General features: G+C 47.8%; 1 protein-coding gene across 1 annotated transcript in view; it reads left to right on the top strand.

Moving 5' to 3' along the window:
• Positions 1–24,344, top strand: part of LOC127673131 (radial spoke head 10 homolog B-like) — a 35,931-nt gene extending 11,587 nt beyond the window's left edge. The window contains 9 exon segments of the mRNA XM_052168735.1: positions 2,624–2,738; positions 4,832–4,911; positions 5,395–5,543; positions 7,809–7,916; positions 8,211–8,354; positions 15,504–15,623; positions 17,913–18,003; positions 22,904–23,102; positions 24,000–24,344. Of these exon segments, the coding sequence (XP_052024695.1) occupies positions 2,624–2,738; positions 4,832–4,911; positions 5,395–5,543; positions 7,809–7,916; positions 8,211–8,354; positions 15,504–15,623; positions 17,913–18,003; positions 22,904–23,102; positions 24,000–24,177 (1,184 nt within the window). The 3' untranslated portion in view covers positions 24,178–24,344.
• Positions 24,345–25,606: the final 1,262 nt, after the last annotated feature.

Here is a 25,606-nt window from a genome sequence, read left to right as displayed (position 1 = left end):
GAAAGAAAGAAAGAAAGAGAAGAAAAAGAAAGAAAGAAAGAAAGAAAGAAAGAAAGAAAGAAAGAAAGAAAGAAAGAAAGAAAGAAAGAAAGAAGAAAAGAAACGCTTGGAGATTACAGGACTGTGGCTCTGCCACCGACTGACCCAGCCAGGGAGTCACGACCGAGGGAAAATCAGGGCTTTGGATTCAGGAAAGCACAGGTGCAGCGAGATGACAAACAGACACACCAGAGAGTAGTTTGAGTCTGCTGCAACTTTACTTTTTAGTCAGGCATATTTATAATACATTGAGGAACAGATCGAGGTTGGCACACCTCCAGAAACACTCAAACAATTACTAAACAAGGTACATTTCCATCTTAATTAGAACAGCAAGTAGACATGAGATGATGCCCACAGGAACTCTTACTCTGTGAACCATGATCAAAAGCAAACTATGATCATGAACCTCAGACATATAGTGTTCAATTCTAACTTGTGGTTACTTATTAAAGTTGTGTTAATAATCAACAGGAGAACTTGGGCCTTCAAACCAATTTGTATACTTAAAGCCTTCTTCTGTCATCAAGTCAAAATGCTTTAAAAATGAACACATAAACATTACAAGAGCCTTCTCTACTGCCTTGGACAGCAAACACCATGATGGTCTGGCTCAAGCTAATCTATGTCCATAATCTCAAGAAAATTATAGGACCTTCTAACCTTCAATGTTTTTTATCCATCTATTACCTTCTTATCATAAGTACCTGTATAAAACAATAGCTCATCAGTAGTCCTATACTTTTTCATATTGTTTTTCTTCCTGCTACAAACTATTCATCAATACCTTTACTAAGGCTAGTAATAAAGACGGACCCTGTTAAAAAGCATTCCAAGGCTTTCTTTCACTAAGGTTCAACATGAGTTCATTGAGTTTAGGACTGGAAGCGGTAGGCGTAATCGCCACATCCTCTTTTTCCTTCCACCGGAATGCCAAGTTCTCCTTTATCAATTAACCTGCTTGTAGGCTGGGATCGTGCTGTATAAAGAATTAAGAATGGGAAGAAGAAAGACACAGTGCAAAACCCATAACCCAGGAAGCGCAATATCCTTAGAGAACATCAAGACCCTTTCTTAGGCCAGAGGTGGGCACACTGCCAGGGACCTCCAGGGAGCCTAGCCCCGAGGGGCATTCTTCTCCCATCTGCTTTAATGACGTACTGCCATGTCACACAGACGACACTGGAGTTGGTGTGGCATGGCTCTGCATGAGGAGAAATGCCTCTGCCCAAACCCAAACAAACGGACACGGAGACGAAAGGGTATGGTCGACGAGAGCCATTTAAAGACGGCCTTGCAAGAATGGCTATCCGGGCCTAGGGATCACTGTGAAAGAGAGGCTAGAAAGACCCCAAGAGCCAGAGGTAGTGGACTAGTGCAGTGAAAAACAGCATTCGCCAGACATGACAGGCACATATGAACTCACAGTGGCTGTGACTGCATGCACGAGACCTGCACACCATCAAGCCAGCCCAACACGGATGGGGGAGGGGCTCATGCGCTCTTAGCCGCTGAATGCTGCTGGAGGAAGGAGAGGCAGCTTTCCGCAGGGGTGTGGCCCTGGATAGGCTGCCCATACTCCAGCAGCTAGTCCTGTACCCACACCCATAGAAGCAGACTGGGTGGGGGGGGGGGGAGTGTTTAGTTAGAAAGGAGCCCCTGGAGTTGGGCAGGAAAGGTGGTGAGGTGATAGGGGAGGAACGTCTAGGGAGGGAATGGGGGCACATGTTTGATCAAACGCATCAAGGCATGTGCGAAATCATCAGTTTTTAAAAAGAGCAGGTGTTTGGCACGCGAGCGCACACGGGTCAAATAAAGCGAACGGTCTATCCCTCTCCGTGCAGATCTCGCCTCCAGCCCCCATTGGCTGAGTGCTCGGGGGGGGGGTGCACACTCTAACCAGGGCATCCCCGAAGTTCTATCATCTCCGCACGGGATATGCCAGCTTCCCTTCTTCATTTATGTCCTCATCCAACAACGAGGATTGTCCTGCTGGCTTCCCCACACCCCACCCCCAACCCCCGCCCCAATAACTCCCTAACATATATGCATGGACCTAGCCATGTAAGCAGGCTGCCGGCAATGTCTTTTAGCCTTAGAGGACCTTGTTGAGTTGAGGGTGGGCAGGAGGCCTAGACAAGCAGGGCCAGGTGCATCCTACTTATCTGTAACTTTGTAAGACTGAGTCTATCTGAGGGACTTGCAAAATGGAACATCATACTTTATTCCCTGCACACAGCAGGCAAGAATGCCTGTAGCACCCATGTTAAAACAACACAAAACCAAAATCAAACCAGTCATATTTTCTTGTGCCTGTAAGCCCAGCAATGGCGGACAGACAGATCCTGAAGTGAGACCCTACTTCAAGGCAACAAGGGAAAGAGCAATGGAGGAATTCATGTCCCCGTGTGGCCTCAGTGTGCCTGTCCACGCTTAGGAGTGCACACTGACACAGTCATGTGCGTGTGCCACACACACACACACACATACGCACACCACAGAAACAAGATATGTTGTTAATGTCTCATAAGGTAACCAGAGCTCTTCTGCGCTGTAGCTAATCTCGCCAATGTCTGCATTTCAGTCTATAACGGCATCCCAATTGAAGAAATCCACTCCCCATTTAGAACCATCCTCTTAAGAACATTCCTGAATTACCTCCTGCAGCTGGCTTACTACATCCATCACAAAGAGTTCCAGTAAGTGCCGCCTGCTTCTCTCCCACAGTGTCACGGGCCCTCGGTCATCTTCACATTATCCACATGAAGGACTTGATGCAGAGCTTTGCGACTGAGTCCACCCACAATGCCCTGCGCGCTGGACAAACACTGGAGAACCCCCGTCCGAGGGACTCTGCAGGCACAACCAGTCCTGCCTTCTTGAGTCAGAGTACCCATTCTGACTTTGTTGTTGATTGGGGTTTTTTGTTTTGTTTTGTTTTTTCCAACAGAGTTTCTCTGTGTAGCCCTGGCTGTCCTGGAACTCACTCTGTAGACCAGGCTGGCCTCGAACTCAGAAATCCACCTGCCTCTGCCTCCCAGAGTGCTGGGATTACAGGCGTGCACCACCACCGCCCGGCAGAACATTCTTTCTTAATGACTTTTTAAAAATTGTTTTCATTTAAGGCCTGGGAATGTGGTTCCGTTGGTAGAGTGTTTGTCCTGCACACACAGGCAGTGGGTTCTCTCCACAGCACCTCATAGAACAGACATGTTAGCACACACCTGTGATCCCAGCACACATGAGGTGGAGGCAGGATCAGGAGTTAGGGTTGGGGCAAGAGAGGTGGCTCAAGGGTTAAAGCGCTTGCTGCTCTTCTAGAGGACCTGAGTTCGGGTCTCAGCACCCAGGTTGGGCAGCTCACAGTCTTTTGTATCTCCTGTTCCAAGGGATCCACTTCCATATTCTGGTATGCACAGGTACCTCCACATACATATACTTACATACACACAGACACATAAATTATATATATAAAGTATATATACATATATGTGTGTGTGTGTGTGTATATATATATATATATATACATACTTTAAAAAAAAAGTTAAGGTCATCTTTGTCAGCACAATGACTTCAAGGTCAGCCTGAGCAATATTGTCTGTCTTTGTTCATCTGTTTGTCTGTCTCTCTCTGTATATATGTGTGCATGAAGTTAATATATACAGTATACATGTATAGACTAACACAAGGCGCATAGTTAAATGGTTAGATTTTCAGAAGAGCTGGTGTGGAGAACATTGAATTTCTCTGTATCCTGCCTCCAAATTCCACCAGCGTCAGGCTCTTCCTAACCATGGAACATTCACCAAAAGCAAGAACTTAGCACTGCCAGTGTCACTGGGTCCAGCCTGTCAGGTCCAGGTCACGACTGTCAGGTGGGAGGTGACGACTGAAACCCCACTGCTGGGCAGACATTCTCCTACATGCCTGCATCCCCAGCCAGTAACTGCCATTTCCCATAGACCCTTCTCTGTCCCAGAAGCTCACACGGCATTTTGCCTCCAAGGCATCTCAGCCCCTCCAACCTGGGACAGTTACTCAGCCTCCATCTTTAACAACCCTCCTGTCTTTTTTTTTTTTTTTTTTAAATACCATTTGGTCACCTTATAAAGCATCTCACGGTTTGGGTTTGCACTGTGGTGTGTTTGTCTCCAGTTGCACTGAGGTGAGGGGATACTAGGTTTGAACTCCTTAGATCTCTTCCGTACACGTTCATGATGTGTGTGTATGTGTGTAGCCTGTGTGCGTGTACGGACATGGGTCTGCCACAGCATTTCGTGGCAGTCCGAGGGCCACCTCGGGGTCCAGTCCTCATCTTCCTTTTGTTTGACAGCGCTGTTGTTGGCTGCTGTGTACACCAATGCTAGCTGACCTGCAAGCTTGTAGGGATCCTCCTGTTCTGGTCCCCTGCCTCTCTCTGACACTCTGGAATTTCAGACACATGCTCCCACAGCCCGGTGTATGTTCCAGGCCCTGGGGTTTGCACAGCAGCGTTTTTGTTGTTGTTGTTGTTGTTTTGTTTTTGTTTTTGTTTTTCCTAACTGAACTATCTCCCAGCCAGAACCATCTCCTTACCGAATGGTATCAGTGCACTTAACTTCAATTTGACCTATTACTGGTGCTCTCAGAGTAAAGTGTGGCCAGGTGGACTTGTCTATTCTAAAATGAACTCTGTTCCCCTTTCCATATTGTATTTACTAGAGGCCAGTTGTCAGGTCCAGCCCACACTTCCGAAAAGCGGACTTGCGCTCCACCTCATGGAATAATTAACGTCAGTATCATTTCACCATAGGAACAGAAGCCCATCACTCTTCCTGTGTTTTACCAAACTGATGGCCGAGAACATTCATCCACACGCCTGTCAGGTGAAAGGTAAATACAACAGCAGTAGCATCCTATTTACTATCTTTAAAAATAGTTCTATAACCATGTATGCGTGTGTCGTAGCGTGTGTATGTGCACGTTTGCACGCGTGTGGACACATTCTGTGCAGATGCATGTGTGTGCGTGCACATGCTCACGCCTGCTCACGTGTAAGCCAGAGGTTATCATCAGGTATCTCCCGCCATCACTTTTGATGCACGAGGCAGGCTCTCTGTCTGTCTGTCTCTCTCTCTCTCTCTCTCTCTGAGCCCTCACTGACGAGGCTAGTCTAGCAAGCCAGCGTGCTCTGGGTATCCCGTCTGCTTCTAGGATTACAGGCAGGTTACTACGCCCAACCTGGTTTGGGGTGCTGGAGATCTGAACTCTGGCCCTCGTGTTTCCACACCAGAGGGTTGTTTGTTTGTTTGTTTGTTTCCACTGAGCCATTCCCCCCAGCCCTGTGATCACTCCTGAAGGTTACTGTGTTTTTAGGTCACTTATTCAGTGAGCAGCAGCGGACACTCTACTCGATGAATTACATCGATAAGTGCTGGGAAATTTACACAGCCTACTGCAGACGGAACGAAGCCCCGCCCTACGAACTGACAATGAAGATGAGGTATTTCCTCTGGATGCTGAAAGTAAGCTTGGAACTCTTAGGCTAGATATCGCTTTCGTGCTGACAGGCACTTTGATTTTAATTAAAAGAGCCCCGCGCTACACAGTGAAGGAGGTGACGCTCTGGGGTGAGCTTCCATGGGCACCAGGTGCTTACGAGTCCCCTTTCACAGGAGACAGTCTGTGAGAGCAAGAGGCGACATGACAGAACGGGGAAGGCCCGTCAACACCTTCTTATGCACATGTGGCCCCTGAGAGGAAGCCATAGAGACTTAAAAGTGTTTATATTACATTTGTATTTAATATTGATTCGAGGCGTGGGGGGGGGGGTCAGGCTTGATGGCAGCTGCATTTGCCGCCTCAGCCATCTTGTCATCCCTAAATAGCATTAAAAAATATATCTCGAAGGCTGGAGAGATGTCTTGGTGGCAGAGAGCACTCGTTGCTTCTGCCGAGGACCTACATTTGGTTCCCAGAACCCACACGGCTGCTCAGAACCATCTCCAACTCCAATTCCAAGGGATCTGACGTCTTCTCTTGAGCTCTCCCTGGGCGTCAGGCATGAATATGGTGCATGTATTCATGAAGGCAAAACACCCATACACATAAAATAAAATATTTTTTAAAATGTAAACATAGTTCTAGCTGGTCAGGACTGGACCAACTTGGCACCGGCATACCTGCCGCAGGTGCACGAGTCCTGCGCTGGTTTCCCGGCATGGGAAACACAGAAAAATGTTGCTCAGTGAACAGTAAATTTAAAATGTCTTCCTTTGGAAGTCAAATATGGTGTTAAGTTCCTATAGTCCCAGCACTTGAGAGGCTAAGGCAGGAGGGTGAGGTGTTCAAGGCCAGCCAACGACTAGTAAGATCCTGTTTCAAAAAACCAAACCAAAACTAAAATCATTTGAAAAACAATTGGCGTGTTCTTTATGCAGTGTTCTCAAGCTGACTGTTGCTAGTTTTGCTCCATAATATTTTTTATAGAGACCCTAAGACACCACCCTTCTTTTTTTAATGATTTGTTTTCATCTCATGTGCTTTAGTGTTTTTCCTGCATGTATGTTTGTATGAGGGTGTTGGATCTCCTAGAACTGGAGATACAGACAGCTCACGCTATGTGAGCTTCCATATGGGTGCTGGGAATTGAACCAGGGTCCTCTGGAAGAGCATTGAGTGATCTTACCCACTTAACAGCCCTCCTACCCTCGTTCCATAATATTTTTAATTTGTACTTATGGGGATACAAATGATCAAATATTAATAATCAAATATTAATGAGAGTATTTAAGAATTTAGCAGAATTGTGTGTGTGTGTGTGTGCGCGCGCGCGCGTGTGTGTGTGCGTGTGTGCATGTGTGTGTGCATGTGCGTGTGTGTGATTCAGGGGTGGACTATTACAGGGCTGTTCCCTTCCTTCCTCACACTCATTTCCTATTGAAGAAGCAACTTGTTTGTCTTTGCAGACGTCAGTCATGCTGGTTTTGACCGGCTGCATCCTACTATGCCCTTTCCCACAAGTCCAGGACAGCATCAGTTAGAAACAGAGCTGGGGCTGGATCCCGATGTAGGTGTTCTGCACAGCCACGGGGGTTACAGCCTTTGCTGCTGTTTCCTTTTAGTGATGGTGGGACTCATCGGTGGCTCACGTGGCACCAGCCTGATCCTCTGCTTCCCAGAAACCTTCACTGTGGCATCGGCAGCCCCCAGTGCTCCTTCCTCAGTGGCTAATTAATATCCGCTGTTTCACTAGAGAGAGTGCAATAATAACTTTCTCTATCATTTCTTTTACATTAATTTAAGAAATTTTAAATTTATGTATATATGTGTGTGCACACACGTGTAGATGCCCTTGAAGATTGAAAGACAGGGGATCCTCTGGAGTTACAGTGATTGTGAGTCACTGGTGCTGGCCAGCCAGGCCCAGGGTCCACCCTCCTCCACTTCCGTAGTGCTGGGGTCATAGGTGTCTGCTGTTCACATGGACAGTGGGGACAGAACTCAGGTCCTCACGCTGGCAGAGCAAGCCTGGTACTGACCAGATGACAGAGTCATCTTCCCACCCGCCTGATGATCCTTACCTAAAGAAGGGTCTCGCTGTGTGTCCCAGTCTGGCCTCAAACATGCAACCCCCCCCCTCAGTGCTGGGATTATAGCTCCAAAATAATCAGCTTTCAAGGTACCGATTTCTGATCCATTCCCTCAAGGTATTAAGTTGCTGCCATTAACATTAAAGTATATGCCCATGTGTAATTATTGGCATCTATGTTGGTGTTATCCTTTTACAGGACTTTAGGATGATAAATAAGGACTTAACTGCGACCAAATTCATGACTGTGATAGCAGAGGATAACCCTTTCGTGTATGACGGAACCGATAGCAACTTTGAGCTTGAGGTTTGTAATGTGCTTCTGGTGCAGATCCAGTTTAAGCCGCACTTCTCTTAAGTATGTGATCTATGTAGGCAGAAACCCACGGGGATATACAAATATACACAGTGGCCTTGTCAAGAATCAGGGGTTATATTGGAAAGGGGCTGGGGAGGTGACTCAGCTGGTAAAGTGCTTGCCCTGCGAGCGTGGGGACCTGAGTTTGCTCCCTAGAGCCTGTGTAGACTTTCCTAGTCAGTTCCCGATCCATCCCAGCGTGTCGTAATAAACGAGCCCTCCCTGTCCTTCTTGTCATTGCAGCTGGTCTTCCTGGAATTCTTTGAAGCTCTCTTGGGCTTCTCTCTCTGCTGCATGTTTGACCAGATGACTAGATCCTATTTAAAAGTCCCGTACGAAGACATCACTACAAACCGCTACGGCAGCACTCAGACGATACTAAACCAGGTGACAGACAATATGGGAGAGCTTACAAACCTAGGGATAGCTTCAGCCCGGGTGGGTAGATGCTCCATCAGAACTGTCTCAGGCTGATATCATTCTCCCACAAGATGATTTAGGACCTGAGAACATGGGGGTCATCCTTCCCTGTTGGAAGGAGTGTGTGGTCTTGTTTTTTTGAGTTAGGGGAAATGTATTGCCTGTCTATGGCCGCGGCAGTAGACACAGCACAGTGGAAATCAGTAGAAAAGCATCTGAGCCCGACGGGTAGGGGACTCTTTCATTTATTTTGAAACAGTCTCACTAGATAGCCCTGGCTGGCTGGAACTCACAGAGATTCACCTGATCAGCCTCCGCAAAGATGCGCATCACCACAACCAGCTAGGAAGACTTTAGAGCTGCCCATGTGAGGAGTTTTCTCACTCTTGACCCAAGAGGCAGCTCTCACCACGAACCTCTGAGGTGTACCTCGGATTCCTCCTGGGAAACCCTGGGCTTCATGATCTTTTCAGCCTTGTGCATTAGCCTCCTCGATTGAGGAGAATGGCTTCTCCAACACATCAGGAGCTGGTGATGGGGGACCACCTGGGTCTGGGGGTCCTCTCCAGGCAAGTGAGTGTCCACCTTGAATCTGTTACAATGTGCAGGTGACACAATGGTTCTCACTGCTATAACAAAGCAAGGAAGGCAAGTTAACCTTGTTTAAGAACAGAGCATAGCTCACAGCCCTGGAGGCATAAGCACTAGGATCTACTCACGTCCTCCTTGTTGGCAGGGTGTCAGCCTGGTGACCTTATCTGACCGTAACCATTTCCCAAAGGCCCCATGTCTAAGCGCCACAATCAGATTAAGTCAACCTACGAATGAATCTTCTGGGACACTTAAACCACAGCAGATGACATTCCCATTGGCTTAGTAACATGCTGGGAGTGAATTTGCCAGCCTGAGACCCTCACGACACCATCGAGTCACCTTCACACTCAGGTTTCCGTGCATCAGTCCACGCAATGTCTGTGCCATTTTTAGAGCTCAGGGGTTTATTCCCTCCCCACTTTGTGGAAACTGCAAGTTCACATGTCCCAGTTCCTTCCTGGGATGAAACTGACCCTCGGAGATGGTTACTTTAAAACACAGTAGAACCCAGATTTTCCTTTCAATCCAATATGCTACAGTAATCAGGGGAAGACAAGATGGAGTGACTGTCTCCAGAGGTCTGCAGACATTTCCAACCCTTGTCTTGTGAGCTGAGTGGGCACATACGTGTAAAAAACAAACAAACAAACAAACAAACAAAACCCTACAGGAGGCCAAGGAACGGATCACAGAGAGAAATGGAGCAGGACTCCCAAGGGTTTCCATAGGGATATTCCCAGTGTGAGAGTGGTGGAGCTGTGTCACGGGAGGAAGGCCGCTAGATCTGAAATGCACACAAAGGCCCAGGTGCTAAACAGACTCAGTCACCAGTCCAAAAAACAAACCAACAAGCCATCCACATGAAACTCAATACTCATCAAAAACACCTTTCAAAAACGAAGCTGAGGGGCTGGAGGAACCGCTCAGCTGCTAAGAGCACTTGCTGCTCTTTCAGAGGACCGGAGGCAGGTGGATCTCCATGAGTTTGAGACAAGCTTGATCCAGGCCAGTCCATGCTGCAAAGTGAGACATTGTCTCAAAACAAACAAACAAACAACCCCAAACCTTGCAAACTGTGAGAAAGAGAAGATGCTGGTATCCCAACATACCATATTACAGAATTCAAATATTATTTAAATAGCAACAAAAAAAATCACAGAACATATGAAACAAAGAAAACTATGCCACACACAAAGAAAAGGTAAGCCCTCAGAGACTTTGAGGAAGATGAGGTGGCAGACTTTTAAGTCAAGGAATCTAAAACAGTTATTTTAAAAATAGCTAAAACTGTTAAAGGGGGAGAGAGAGAGAGAGAGAGAGAAGGAGAGAGAGGGGGGAGAGGGAGGGAGGGAAGGGTGGGGGAAACAGGGTGGCTCAGTGGGTAAGGGTGCCTGCCACTTAACCTGAGAGCCTGGGTCTGAACCCACACACCAGGAGAGAACCATTGCCCAGGGGTTGACCTCTGACCTCTGTGTCCTCCGACCTCTGTGTCCCTGCCCAACAAAATAAACAGATAAAGAAATGAAGAACCACATATTTACAAAGTGGAAATATCAGCAGAGATGTAGAAACCTTTTTAGAAAAGAAGCTCGAAAGATAAAATATAAGAACTGGAAATGGAAAAACTCACAAGTAGAACCCAGCAACAGATCTAAGCACGCTGGAAACGGACAGCTGAAGAGATTGAGTCAGAGGAAGAATAGACCGGAAGAGTGCAAAGTGAGTAGACAGATGTGCACTCTTACAGGGTCATTCGGACAGATGTGCACACTCTTAAAGGGTGGAAGGGACACAGAGAACTCCAAGCACATGACCCTGAGAGGATGACACACCCACCATAATAACCCTGTAAAAGACAAAGCTTCCATGGTGTCAAGATAAGAGGCGACTTGCCACATTCAGGGGAACCCTAGGAAGACACTAGAAACCTTGAACCAGCAGACAATGGGGAGTAACCTCTGCTCGAAAGACACTAAAAGAACTGTGAAGCCAACATTCCATATTCAAGCCAGCCAGGTGGCTCTGTTGGTAAAGGCTCTCGCTGCCAAGCCCACAACCCGAGTTCAATCCCCGGAACCCACAGGGTGGGAGGAGAGAAGTGACCCCTAAATATTGTTCTCTGGCCTTCTCTATGTGCACCACTTGTCCCTCATGCAAGAGTATTAAAAGTTTAATTAAAAAAAAATTATAGGGCTGGAGAGATGGCTTGGTGGTTAAGAGCACTTGACTGCTCTTCCAGAAGTCCTGAGTTCAAATCCCAGGAACCACATGGCAGCTCACAAACATCCAGGGATCCGATTCCTTCTCCTGCTGTATCTGAAGACAGTGACAGTGTACTCAAATAATAAAATAAATATTTTTTTTTAAAAAATTTTATATCCCGCAAAACTATCTTTTAAAAATGAGGGAAAACAAGGCATCTAGAGACAAACAAAATGTAAGAAAATAGTAAGTTACTGCAGGCCTAGATTGCCAACAACAACAACAAAAAAATGAAATTGAAGGACTATAGCCAGCTTAGCCAGCGCCACTGTACCAGTTACTTTCGTGCTTTTATAATAAAAATGAAGGAAGGCAGGCTTGTTTTGGCTCACGGGGTTCAGAGGGATTTCAGTCCATCGTAGCAAGGAAGTCACTGCGGTAAGAGAAGCACACAGTCAATGTGTGTTCATATGGCCCTGACCAGAAGACAGATTGCTCAGTCCAAAACCAGAAGTAGCCTTCAGCAGCTACAGCCTTTAAAACAGTGCTACATAGTGGGGACTGAGCCTTTGAAACAGAAGCCTGGGAGAGACATGTCAGGTTCGAACCACTGTCACTAGACTGAACACTTTAAGTAGTCAAAGTCAGTCTATAACCTATCTACAGTAAATATATATCATCTGTATATTATATATTTGCATATATAATATATAAAGATACTATTATCTAGGTGTAGTGGCACAGGCCTATAACCTCAGGATTTTAGAGGTAGAGGCAGGAGGAACAGAAGTGCAAGGCGATCCTAAGCTAGATAGAAAGTTTAAGGACACTTGAGACCTTGTTTTTGTTCTATTGGTTGGGTTTTGCTGTTGCTATTGTTTATTTGTTTGTTTCATCTTGTTTTTTGGGGGTTTTGGTTTTTTGGTTTCTAGTTTTTCAAGACCAGGTTTCTCTGCGTAGCCCTGCCTGTCCTAGAACTCTCTGTGTAGACCAGGCTGGCCTTGAACTCACAGAAATCTACCTGCCTTAGTCTCCTGAGTGCTGGGATTAAAGGCAGGAGCCACCGCCAAGGTGTTTGTTTTTTAAGGAAGAGGCCAGTGGATCTTCCGAGTTTGAGATCAGCCTACTCTATATTATAACAAGTTCCAAGTGAGCCAGGGCTGTAGAGTAAGAACCTGTCTCAAAAGAAAACAAAACAAAACAAAACAACAACAACAACAACAACAAACAAGCAGCCAGTGTTCTTAATCCTTAAGTCATCTCTCCAGGCCCAAGATTTTTTGAAAATCTTGTTTTATGTATAGCAATACAGTTTACATATTAAGCAACACTATTAGGGAATAATTTGATATTGTTTTTAAGCAAATTTTAAAAAGGAAGGACAGTTTCAGGTTATAAAATCCCTCTCCCAAGACAAATGTTCAGGATTACTTTTCTGAGTGGGCAGTGGGCAGTCACGTCTGGTTCCTGTTGTACTGACAGTCGGTCAGCAGAACCAAAAGGAGCCCACTTCACACCCACTGCCTCGGGAGTGACAGGCCAGATTCTTGGGGAAAGGAAAAAATAGTTGTTGCTGCTTTGTTACCTAGGAAGTTGAATTTTCATATCTATGGGGTGGGGAGCTGAAACTAGAATAAAACAATTTATTTCCTATTTTCTGCTTCGTGGCCTGTGTTCCATCTTCCGTCATCAAAATGTTAACTCTTCAGTTATATTCATTTTTACCACAGTAAGATAACAAGGAATAACATTGTGAAGATGACAGAAAAACCTTTCAGACGCACAAACGCAGAAGGAATTCGCGAGCAGCCCAACAAACCCAGGGAACAGAAAAGGGGATTCTTCAGCGATCCTGGGCTGAAGGCTCTGGGGCTGTGCCACACCAGAGCTCACCCTTCGCTGCTGAGCAGGATGGTGGGCTGTCTCCAGGGAGCTCACCTGCCCGCTGTAGCTCTTCCTGCATGGCATCCGCCACCAGAGTTTAAAAGAAAAGATTCTCAGCCAAGCACTGGTGGCACATGCCTTTACTCCCAGAACTCAGGAGGTAGAAGCAGGCAGATCTCAGTGACTTTGAGGCCAGCCTGGTCTAAAGAGTGAGTTCCAGAATAGCCAGATCTAAACAGAGAAACCCTAGGACTTAGGGTTTTACTGCTGTGAACAGACACCATGACCAAGGCAACTCTTATAAGGACAACATTTAATTGGAACTGGTTTACAGGTTCAGATGTTCAGTCCATTATCATCAAGGCAGGAGCGTGGCAGTGTCCAGACAAGCATGGTACAGGAGGAGTTGAGAGTTCTACATCTTCATTTGGAGGCTGCTAAGAAAATACGGATTTCCAGGCAGCTAGGACAAGGGTAATAAAGCCCACACTGACACCCTACTCTAACAAGGCCACACCTCCAAATAGTGCCACTCCCTGGGCCAAGCATATACAAACCATCACGCCCTATTTTAAAACAAAAACAAAAACCCCTCAGTCGAGGAGCTGAAGAGATGACTCCGGTTAAGGGTGTTAGCTGCCTCCCAAATTGGGCCCTGCACCGTCCGGGCAGCACCATAGGACTGGCCCTGGTGGAGGGGGCACAGTCCAGCTGGCCCCAAGGATGAGAGCACTGGAGAGCTGGCCCTGCCTCCTGTTGATGACAGTATTGGGTGGCCTGGTTGGAGCGTCGCTGGAGAGCCCACCCTGGTGGTGTGGACAAGGGAGCCCCGGCAGGCTGACCAGTCCAGCTACCACCCAGGCCCAGATCCAGGGCTTTGAATTGACCCACCCCAAAATCTGTATCATCTGCCACTGGCCGGAACCTGTGAAAGGACCAGCCCTGCCAATCCAAAGCTGCAGGATCTCCGTGACAAAGAGCAACAACAGGATAACCAGGAGGAGTCCAATATTGATGATGTCACAGAAGCCAGAGCTCTAGAGCCAGAAGCAATGACTTGTTACGTTGAAGATATGTGGACAGAAGGATATACAGTGGGACACAGTAACACACTGCAACTTCCACAAGATGTTGTCTGTCCTTTGTTTTTATTGTTTGTGTTTGTGTTTTATTTGGGGGGGGGGCTGCAAGAGCAGAAGGTGGATACAAGGGGTTGGGATTGGGGTGCACGATGCGAAACTCACAAAGAAGAAACACTTTTTAAAAAAGTGTTTGCACCGGGCAGTGGTGGTGCATGCCTTTAATCCCAGCACTTGAGAGGCAGAGGCAGGTGGATTTCTGAGTTTGAGGCCCAGCCTGGTCTACAGAGTGAGTTCCAGGACAGCCAGGGCTACAGAGAGAAGCCCTGTCTCGAAAAACCAAAAACCAAAAAAAAAAAAAAAAAAAAAAAAGTGTGTTTGCTGTTCTTGCAAAGGATCTAGGCCCCCTCCAGTTCAGGGGCTCCAACTCCATCTAGTCTTCATGGGCATTGCACATACATGCACAGACTTACATGCACACACACACACACACACACACAGAAAAAAGCCTTGTGAAGCAGATGTAGTTGATCACCTCAAGTGCAAACAAGCAGCAGCATGGACAGGCGCGCATCCACCTTGTCAGACGGCCACGGCACGCCATCTGTAAATGTAATGCCACCGACACAGACCATCAGCATGTGAGTCAGTTGATTATACCCGAGATTTCATAATCCTCTCTCAGTAACTGGGGGACCCCATTTATATCCCTTGGCTGAGACCTTATATCGAAACCATCACGCCAGGGGTGGAGTCTAACGATGATAACAGTGACCAAGCGGTCAGCCGCGCAGGAGAAAGCCTGCCCTATTGGCTATTCAGGTTACGATGGAACTTTAAAGCACATGCAAAACCTGACAGGGAAAAAGCAAACCAGGTAAATCTAAGCATGCATGAAGCCCTGGGTTCCGTCCCCAGCACTTTATATATCAGGCCCGGTGCTACATGACTGTAATCCCAGCAATCGGGAGGTAGAAGAAGGAGGACCCTCCTCTGCTATATATTGAGTGTACAATCAGCCTGGGCTACATGAGATTCTGCTTAAAAGGAAGGTCATGCATAACTTGTCATCACATTTACATAAAATCATAGACAGAGGGTGCAATGTGTCGTGGTAGACTGCAGGTCCTGCGTTTCCTGAGAACAGGGAGGGGGAGGATTGCTAAGTGAGGCTGGGGAGGCTGGGCGTGGTCCGTGTGCTCCCTGTGTTGTCTGAGGTGATATTTCCTCGGTTTGAATGCGTGCTCACAGCGAGCTTATTGTACATCAGTGACACCTCATTCAAAGACAGGATGTGCATGCGTATGCACACGCGCATGAAAACCGTGAACTGACCCGCATGCCTCTCCTCTCTCAGAGCGTCCACAGGAGCCCGAGTGCAATCACAAGCCATGACTCGGAAGTCCACTTCAGCAGCACCAAGTCGTCCTTAGACAAGATGGGAGTTCTGCCTGATGGTAAAATCAGGCAGTCAGAGGTCAGTATCTACAGTGCCCTTGACCACCCTGCGGCCGGCCATGATGCGAGGAGCACTCTTCTGTGTTTTGAGGACAGCCCTGGACGGTCATGCCATCTCCCGCTGACCTACCTCACAGGCCGGTGATGAGTGAAGGGTAGAGTGTGTGAATGGCAAGAGCCCTTATTTTCAGGGCCCTGCCAGGTGCCCAGCACTTTCTAGGAATCCACTCACTTAGAAGCCCCTAGGAACTTCCAAAAGGTTACACTGCTGCCTGTGGCCACACAGCCGGCAAGCAATGGGGCTAGGGCCTTGTACCTACCTAGGCAGTCTGAGTCTAGACTCTGTCCCTGTCATTGTGAGCTCACAAGAATGGGAACCGTGTGGCTAACTCAGAGACAGGGTGGGAAGCCAGCTGGGTACTGCACCTTTTAGCAGACTGTCTGGCTTCTCTGTTGACAAGCCAGTTGGGAAGCTTGCAGAAGCGCCATGGTCAGAGGGGACAATGACTAAGACTGAGGATGGGGAAGAGAGTTTGGGACCAAGGGGCTTTGGAGTGAAAGAGAAGGCTCAGGTGAGTCTGGAGTTTTGGCTTTGAGCACCTGGGGGAATAAGGAGTTACTATTTAGTACAGTGTGGAAGACAGGAATCTTCAGAGAGAAGGCCAGGGGGTAAAACTTGCAGCTTGATTGTGGACATGCCCCAAGTACCGACTAAGACATGGAAGGAGTGACAGCAGGTAGCCATGCTGGGGACAAGACTGCAGTGCAAGTGTGAATTCCAGATAGATACAGATGTGTGCTACACGGATGAGGTCATTAAAACTCTGCCTCAGGGATACTCGGCAGGGAAAGTGCTGCCAACAGGCCAGTACCTGAGTCACACAAGGGTCCCCCACAGTGCAAGGAGAGAACAGGTTCCTACATGTCTCCTGAACTTCTCTCTCTCTTTCTCTCTCTCTCTCTCTCACACACACACACACCATACACACACACACCATACACAGTCACACACACACACATACACCATACACACACACACTATACACACCACACACTATACAAACACACACACCACATACCATACCCACTCACTCACACACATATACACCACACACACTCACATACACACCCCATACACACACACACACACATATACACAACACACACTATACAAACACACACTAAATTTTAAAAAGCATAGGGAGGTCAAGCTTGTCTGGTGTCTGCAGACATTGCGCACTAAAAATGCAATGGTGGCAGTGGAGAGAAGCTGAGTAAGGTAGACACCGGCCAGTACTCTTCCCCTAGGGTGGCCTCAAGTTCCCTGTGTAAGAAAGGATGGCCGTGACATCTTGCTTCTTCTGCCTTTATCTCCCAAATGCTGGGGGTAGAGCATGAACCACCATACCTGTGAGGACTGCAGGGTTTTTTATTTGTTTTTATGTGACGAGTGTTTTACCTGCATGTGTATTTATATGGGCTTGGTGCCTATAGAAGCCAGAAGGGTACTGGACCCCTAGGACTGGAGTTAGAACGACCACAAGCCCAAATAAGATACTATATATATATTATATATATATTTTTTTTAATGACAAAGCGGGTGTGATGGTTCACATCTTTAATCCCAGCACCTGAGAGGCAGAGGCAGAGGCAGAGGAGGCAGAGGCAGAGGAGGCAGAGGCAGAGGCAGAGGAGGCAGAGGAGGCAGAGGCAGAGGCAGAGGCAGAGGAGGCAGAGGCAGAGGCAGAGGCAGAGGCAGAGGAGGCAGAGGCAGAGGCAGAGGAGGCAGAGGCAGAGGCAGAGGAGGCAGAGGCAGAGGCAGAGGCAGAGGCAGAGGCAGAGGCAGAGGCAGGTGGATCTTTGTGAGTTTAGATGCATCCTGGGCTACATGAGATTTCCAGGACAGTCAGGGCTACACACTGAGACTTTGCTTCAAAATGATAAAAGTTGAATTAGCTCAACACAAAAGTAAAAATAGCCTCGCTGCAGCCTGGGTTATATAGTATTGTGTTGGGGGCCAACCTGGGCTACAGAGAGAGAGAGAGAAAAAGAGAGAGAGAGAGAGCAAACAAATGAAACCAAAACATTTCCAAGACAATACAGGGCATGTTGGTGCGTACCTGTGATCCCAGCCCCCTGCACACCAAGACGGAAGAACTGCAAGCTTGGGGCTAGCCTGAGACACTGTCTCCAAACACAACAAAAGGGAAAAGGGAAACCCCGCTAACAAGCCCCTGCATGCTTAGAACATGGGCTAGCTTTAGTTTAGAGCACGGCAGAATAACATTTCCCTCGTGTTCTGGAAAAGCCCAAGCTCAAGAAGTCGCTGAGTGAGGACAAGGTCTCCAAAATGAACATGAAGACTCAAGGAAGAGGGCTGGTGTTCATGTCTCCACACGGTGAGTGAGCGTCTTCACACCTTCTGTTACACACTCTGTTACACACTGCTGTTACACACTCTGCCACACACTTAGGGTCTGTGGAACTTCACGGCAGCCTGTGGCCTTTGGGGACAGGGCAACACACAGGACTGAACTTCGAGCTTCACGTGAACCGGGCAAGCACTCGAACACCAAACACAGCCCCAGCCTGGGTTGTGGTCCAGCGGTCAGTTGGTCGGTCGGTCTCGCAGCCTCCTCAAGGAGGCCCCAGATGCCCCGCCCCCAGCACAGGGCCACACCCACATGGCAGTCAGCTTGCCTCTCACCATAGTCTCATCCATTGCAGCTCTGAAACACAGTCCAACCATGCAGCCCAGGCTGGCCTGGAACTCATTATGTAGATCAGGCTGGCCTCAAGCTCACAGAGATCTGCCTGCTTTTTACCCCCTGAATTAAGGGTATATATACACCTCCTTCCCCCCTTCGTTTGTTTGTTTGTTTGTTTGTTTGTTTCTTGAGAAAGCATTCCTATATCCCAGGCTGGCCTCTCACTTAGCTACCTATCAAGGTAGCCAAGGATGACTGAATGTCTGATCATTCCTGCCTCTGTCTCTCAAGTGCTAGGATAATCTGCCACTGCACCTCTCTATGTGGGGGTCTAACCAGGGCTTTGCACACGCTAGACAAGCATCTACTTCCTAAGCTACATCACTCGGCCCTCTCTTCCTTTTAGGTCTTTAAGGTAACAACCGATACTTCAGAGTCCTGTGGACATCACCTTTGCTCTTTTCCCAGGGAAGGTTCTCAAGGCTTCTCTCACTCCTACCTGTCTTTGTGGGCTTCCAGTGTCTCCTCCTCCTCCTCCTCCTCCTCCTCCTCCTCCTCCTCCTCCTCGTCCTCCTCTTGGCTCACCTTGTGCTGCTGTGTGAGTCCAGCCCTGGAGATTTTCTTCCAGTGTACCACTGACCCACATTCCCAGCAGTGTGCACCCCCCCTCACGCAATGTGCTCTGTTTTGTCTAGTAAATGTTACCCTCTAAACACACTAGCTGTCTCTGCTTTGCTGGTGAAAACCTGTGGTGTCTCCCCACCCCACCCCTTCCTATTCCCCCTCCCCTCCCTTAGCTCCACATTGTGTGTGGGAAGGGCAGGTAGGTGCTGAGCCCCTGGAAACCTGCCCTGTCTGCTTAAATATCACACCCTCCTGCTTTCCTTTACCTTTGGAAGTGAATCAAAAGTTCAGTAAATGTTTCTCCCGTGGAAGCCATCTTCCTCTCTGGGGATTAAACTTAAGTGAAATCCTCCTCCACATGCAGACATTACAGTCACCGTAACAGAAATAGCTATAAAGGGAAACCAAATTAATGCCATTTAAAAACAAAACAAAACTAATCTCCCATTTAGTGTGTGTCTGTAGGCACTATTTGGTGTGTAGGCATGCGTCTGCTACAGTGTGTGTAGGTCAGAGGACAGCTTGTCTCTGTGGGTCCCAAGGCTTGAACTGGAGTTGTCTCTTGGTAGCAAGAATCTTTACCCTTGTCATAATCTACTTTTTATTTCCTTTTCTGAAATAGTGTCTCTGCTTTGTACTGTGGATATCTTTTGCTACTTTGTTTCCAACCCAATTCCCCGGTAAAAGAAATCTCAACTCAATCAGTTAACAAAACAAGCTACAAGCCTAGATTGGGCGACCTCCCACTACACTACTCCATTCCCATCTATATTATCCCAGATAACTTGTAGGTTTCTCCAGACCGTGAGCCTCTCCATCGATCCCTCATAACTCCTCCCCTTTTGTTGATCCCCCGTGGCTCCTCCCCCAGACTCTCAGCTCCTCCCACTTCCTCCTGCCCAATCATTGGCTTGAGCCTTTATTTGAAAAGTTAAGGTGGGGAGAAGGTTCACAAGGCAACACCTCATCTGCCGCCCCTCTGAGGAGTGGGATTAGCATCAGAATACAAGCCTAGGGCTATCCACAACAGATATCGAGTCCTGAGGGCTAGCTGTGACTCGGTTTACCTTGTGCCTCTGATCCCTTTACAGTGACTGAATGACCACTGTGTCAGCTACAGTGCCTGTGGCTACTACCTTTGTCTCCGGGCCACAGAATCCCAATCCCACGTCTTCTGCTGGCTCCACCCCCACGGCTCTGACTTACTGTCTCCTAGCTCTGCTTCCACTTCTCAGATGAATGGCAATGCGAAGCAATCACTCTTCATTTTCAGACATTCCGACTTTAATAACTGGAACCCCGGTTTACATAAAATAGTTATTTTGTGGTTCTGGGGCTGGCCTCAGGCTGTCACCTGATTAGCGCTTACCACTCTGCACTGACTGACAAGGCCAGCACCAAATCTCAAACTTGCCCAGTGACTAACAAGTTAGGGTTGTTTGTTTGTTTGTTTGTTTGTTTGGATTTGGGGTATTTTCGAGACAGGGTTTCTCTGTATAGCCCTGGAACTCACTCTGTAGACTAGGCTGGCCTCAAACTCAGAAATCCGCCTGCCTCTGCCTCCCTGAGTGCTGGGATTACAGGCGTGTGCCACCACTGTCTTGTTTAGGATTGTTTTAAAGGTTACAAAGTTTGCCAGGTGTAGTGGGACATAGCTGTGATCCAGCACCTGGGAGATGGAGGTAGGAGAGCCTCAAGGTCCTTGTCGGCAACACAGTGACTTTGCAACCAGCCTGGCTGGCCTACAGGACTGTGTCTCAACTCCTCCCCTCACCACACACACACACACACACATGAAAAATTATGGTGATCTGGAATAATTAGATATATAGCTTAGCTCACTCAGAAACAAGGCTTTCTTATCTTAATGGCACCCAGACCCTGAATAAGCAGGAAACAAGTGGTGGTAAGTTCTAGAATTACTGGATTGTTTTTGTTGTTGTTGTTTTAAAGATGTATTAATTTATTTTATGTATATGAGTACACGGTAGCTGTACAGATGGTCGTGAGCCTTCATGTGGTTGCTGGGACTTGAATTTAGGACCTCTGGTCAACCCCGCTCGCTCCAGTCGGCCCAGCTCTCTCTGGTTAATGTTGCTTACTCAGTCCCTGCTCGCTCAGGCCCAAAGATTTATTTATTATTATAAATAAGTATACTGTAGCTATCTTCAGACACACCAGGAGAGGGTGTCAGATCTCATCACTGAAGGTTGTAAGCCACCATGTGGTTGCTGAGATTTGAACTCAGGACCTTCAGAGGAGCAGTCAAGCCTGGGAGGTGGTAGCACACACCTTTAATCCTAGCACTTGGGAGGCAGAGGCAGGCAGATTTTTGAGTTCGAGGGCAGCCTGGTCTATAGAGTGAGTTCCAGGACAGCCAGGGCTACACAGAGAAACTCTCTCTCTCTCTCTCTCTCAAAACAAAACAAACAAACAAAAAGAGCAGTCAGTGCTCTTAACCTCTGAGCCATCGCTCCAGCCACGGTGGTAAGTTCTTATCCCAGGCCTGGCTGAGGCTGAAGGTGCAATGAGGAATTCCCTCACAGTTCTGCCCTTCAGTCCCAGTCACTTCACTATCTCAGGTACTATCTCGGGATCTCTGATTTCTCCTTACATGTTTAACATGTCTGAGGAAATCACAAAATAACTCTAATTTGGAAGGTCTTAATTTCAATAGGTAACATAAAAAATGAAACTTATGTTGGCAAAAAAAAAAAACATTGTTATTCTTGAGTCATAAAATGATTTCATAAATATGAAATTTATTTGTAGTTTGAAGTATGCCATTTGGTACAAACTCAGGGCCTGGAAAAAACTCGGAAATTCTCAAAAGAGAATGTTAAAAAAAAAAAAAGAAATGTGCTACTACACACTGATGAATACATTCTTATTAAAGGGTCAGGAGAGTTGGACAGTGTTGTGTTTTATAGAAAGAAAGAGACCAGAGATATGTTTGGGGGAGGCACAGTACAGTGTGGGGGAAGGGGGTGCCTTTGTGGGCCCGCGCTGAGACATCTGCTCCCCCCTGAGGTGAAGGTATAGTATAGCGTAGCCTTTATTCGGAGCATGGGGATGGGAGTTTAGAGAAAAGGAAAAGGAGAGAGAGAAAGAGAGAGAGAGAGAGAGAGAGAGAGAGAGAGAGAGAGAGAGAGAGAGAGAGAGAAAGGGGGCACTCTTACAGAGGATCTGGGTTTGATTCCCAGCATCCACATGGTAGTTTGCAATCATCTGTAACTCTAGGGGACTTACTGCCCTCTTCCGACGGCAGCTTCTGCACACATCAAGCACTCATGTGGTACACATACATACACTCAGACAAAACACATGTAAAATAAAATGAATACTCGAATGAGAAAGTAAATCTTTAAAAAAATTTTAAGAGCACACCTTGCTCTGCCAGAGCTGAGTTCCATAGCCAACTCGCTGGCCGTTCCCCCTGCTGCAGCAGCTGCACAGCCTCACATGCGCACGCCTCCCCCACATGCACCTGCACTCACATGCGCACACCTCCCCCACATGCACCTGCACTCTCGTGTGCACACACCTCCCCCCCCCATATGTACACATAGTTTTAAAGGAATAGCTTGGTGTCCCGGTGCACAGCTTTCCTCCCCCAGCACTTGGGAGGCAGGGGCAGGAAGGTCCTGAGTCCTAGGCTAGCCTAGTCTACAGAGTGAGACCCTCCCTGTCTCAAACAAAACAAAACACACAAATAACAACAAAACACTTCTGCTGTTCAAGAAAAAGAAAGACCAGCAGGAGGTGGCTGGCCAGAAGGACTGATTATCCTGATCATCTATCCTGATCATCGGGCCCAGGCAGCTGTGTACCGCCCTTCCCAGTTGCTATGGAATACATCTGAGGGTTTCTTCGGTCCTCACAGGTTGCAGTGTGCCAGCATCACCACAGCTGACAGAAGACACCCACACACCGTGCTGATGTTTGTTTTAACTATACTCCATTGCAGAGAAATATGAAAAACCCAAAGATGAACATAAAGACAAACTCAACATCTGGGTGAACAACCTCTACATGTTCTTTGTAAGTGTGCTCTTCAGCGCCTACAAACGTGAGGAGATGCTCAAGGAGAAGGTGAAGGAAAACCGGCTCCAGGACGCAGTGCTGGCTCAGCAGAAGCAGATAGAGAACGAAGAGCTCGAAGCCAGGTAGGCCGCGCTCCCCCACAGTAGGTGCTCAGGTTTCTTTCCTGTCTTCAGGAGCCGCCCCAAGCAGGACCACAGCCTATAGTGAAGCAAGCGATGACTGCCTAGGACCACAGGCTTACTGCAATGTCTACCATGCCCTAGTCTCTTAAGTCTCCGACAGGAAGGAAGGGAAAGCCCTGGGGCCGGAGGGCTGGGAATGTGGCTCTGTGGTGGAGGCTTGCCTGTGTGGGAAGCTTGGGTTTGGTCCCAGCACCGATAAAAGCAGCACACACACACTCATGCATGTACATGCGCACTCATGCATGCATGCACGCACACACTCATGCATGCACAGGCCTCCAAGTCTGTGTGTTTGCAGCCAGGCATGATGGTGAGGCCGGCAAGCTCAGCACTCAGGAGGGACAGGAGAGGATGGCCTCACCAGCCGTCTTTCTAGCGTCTCAGCTGCAGAAGAGAGCCCTCCCAGGCTACGTTAGCAACATGAAGGTGTCACCTGGAGACTCCAGACACACAGACCATTTTACTCACAAGCGCTACTGAAACCCTGTAAAAACCGGATTCAGGGCTAGAGAGACAGCGCAGGGGAAGAGCATGCATTCCTCTTATAGAAGACCTGAGTTCATTTCCCAGCACCCATGTCACCTGTACCATGTGCTCCAGAGATCCAACGTCTTGTGGATTCCAAGGACCTGAACATAACTTCCCACCCCATGCCCACAAACAAAAGTTTTACTTGGTTTTTGAGATAGGGTCTCACTGAGTATGTAGACCAGGCTGGCCTCAAACTCACAGGGATCCATCTCCCTCACCCATCTACCACATTTTAAAAAATTTTTTTAAATTAGTTTCACATTTTCACAGAAAAACAAACAACTACAATCTCATTTTGCCTTTTAGGCTGAACATCCTACGGGAAGAGGAGGCCAGGAGACAAGACTTTGAACTTGACATTACTGTGCTCAAGGAGCCGGTGGAGATCACATCCTCACAGCCACTCACGCCCAGCCCCCCTAAGGAGGACTTGGCTTCCATCCAGACGAGCAAGGCCAGCCCGGGCAAGAAGAAGAAGAAGTAGTGAAGACGCACGCGCATGCGCGCAGTGTCACAGCTGAGCTGCAAGGACAAGCCGGCACACAGCTGTGACAAATGTCCCACAAAGTAAAGGGTCTGCATTTAGCTTCTGGTTTGAGTTTTTGAAATACTCTACCTTGGCCCACAATGTAAGTTTCTGGTACGGCTGCATTTGCAAGAACCAACCTGGATGAGTATGTGGACACGCACACATTAGTAAACCGGTTTTAAATTTTTTGTATTTTTGTAAATGAAAGTTAGCCGGGCACAGTGGGGCATCCCAGCACTCGGGAGACACTGGCATGCTCAAGGCCAGCCAGAGCCATAATAGTGAGAGCTTATGGGACAGGGGGAGGGGGCCAGGGAGACAGCTCAGCTTAAGAACACTTGCTGCTTTTCCAGAAGACCTAAGTTTGGTTCCCAGCATTCACACTGGGGCAGCTTACAGTCTATAACTTCTGCCCAGGGGAATCTGACACTGTCTTCTGGACTTTGTGGATACCAGCAACATGTACATACACACTCACACTCTCTCTCTCTCTCTCTCTCTCTCTCTCTCACACACACACACACACACACACACACACACACACACACACACACGCGCGCGCGCGCGTGGAGAGCAATATAGGAAGACACCCAATGTTGTCTTCATACTCATATACACGTGTACGTGTACATCTGCACACTCATCTGTGAAACATAGATACATGCACATAGTTATAACCAGCAAATGGCAGAGGAGTGGAGAGCCAAAGGAAGTATTACACACTTGGATTTACACATTAGCCGTGCAAAGCCTACGGGTAGAGGAGGACGGCCATCCTGACCGGAGAAACAAAGACCCCTGAAATTAGCAACATAATGAAACAGCTCAACTACAAGTTTGAATTAACACACAAACTCTGAACCAGAATGCAACAAAGGATAAACACTGCCGGAGACAAACACATGCAATCCCAAATAACACACCACAGACAACAACATCTAAGATGCAACCCCAAACTCTTCAAGGAACAAAAGCCCAGTACAGTGGGGAACTAAAAACCAGGCTTAAGTTATGCACAGGCAGAAAAAAAAATAATGGAAATGAATTCTTCAGAATCAAGGACCACGGGAAGCACTAGGAATCGGTGAGGCCACCTCCTCACCTAGAACACATGGCATGGAGGTTAGAACAGGCAGGCTGCAGAGGGCTGCTTTGGGGCTGGGGAAATGCTGTGTCTCAGATCGCTCAGCTAATTTTCTCCCAGACCCTGGAGACTGGTGAGCAAGACAGGCTTCTGTAAAGTCCAGCTGTATTTCATCCCAGTTGTGACGGTGTGGTGGCTCCTGGCAGGGCCTCATGACAAAGAGGAGCAGAGTCGAGTTAGACGGCCCGGGTGAGGTAATGAAACATCAGGGAAGGGCTGGAGAGATGGCTCCGCGGTTAA

The sequence above is a fragment of the Apodemus sylvaticus genome, chromosome 22 (genome assembly GCF_947179515.1).
Source record: "Apodemus sylvaticus chromosome 22, mApoSyl1.1, whole genome shotgun sequence".
In the NCBI taxonomy this organism is placed as follows: Eukaryota; Metazoa; Chordata; class Mammalia; order Rodentia; family Muridae; genus Apodemus; species Apodemus sylvaticus.
This window is presented reverse-complemented; position numbering and strand designations above follow the sequence as displayed.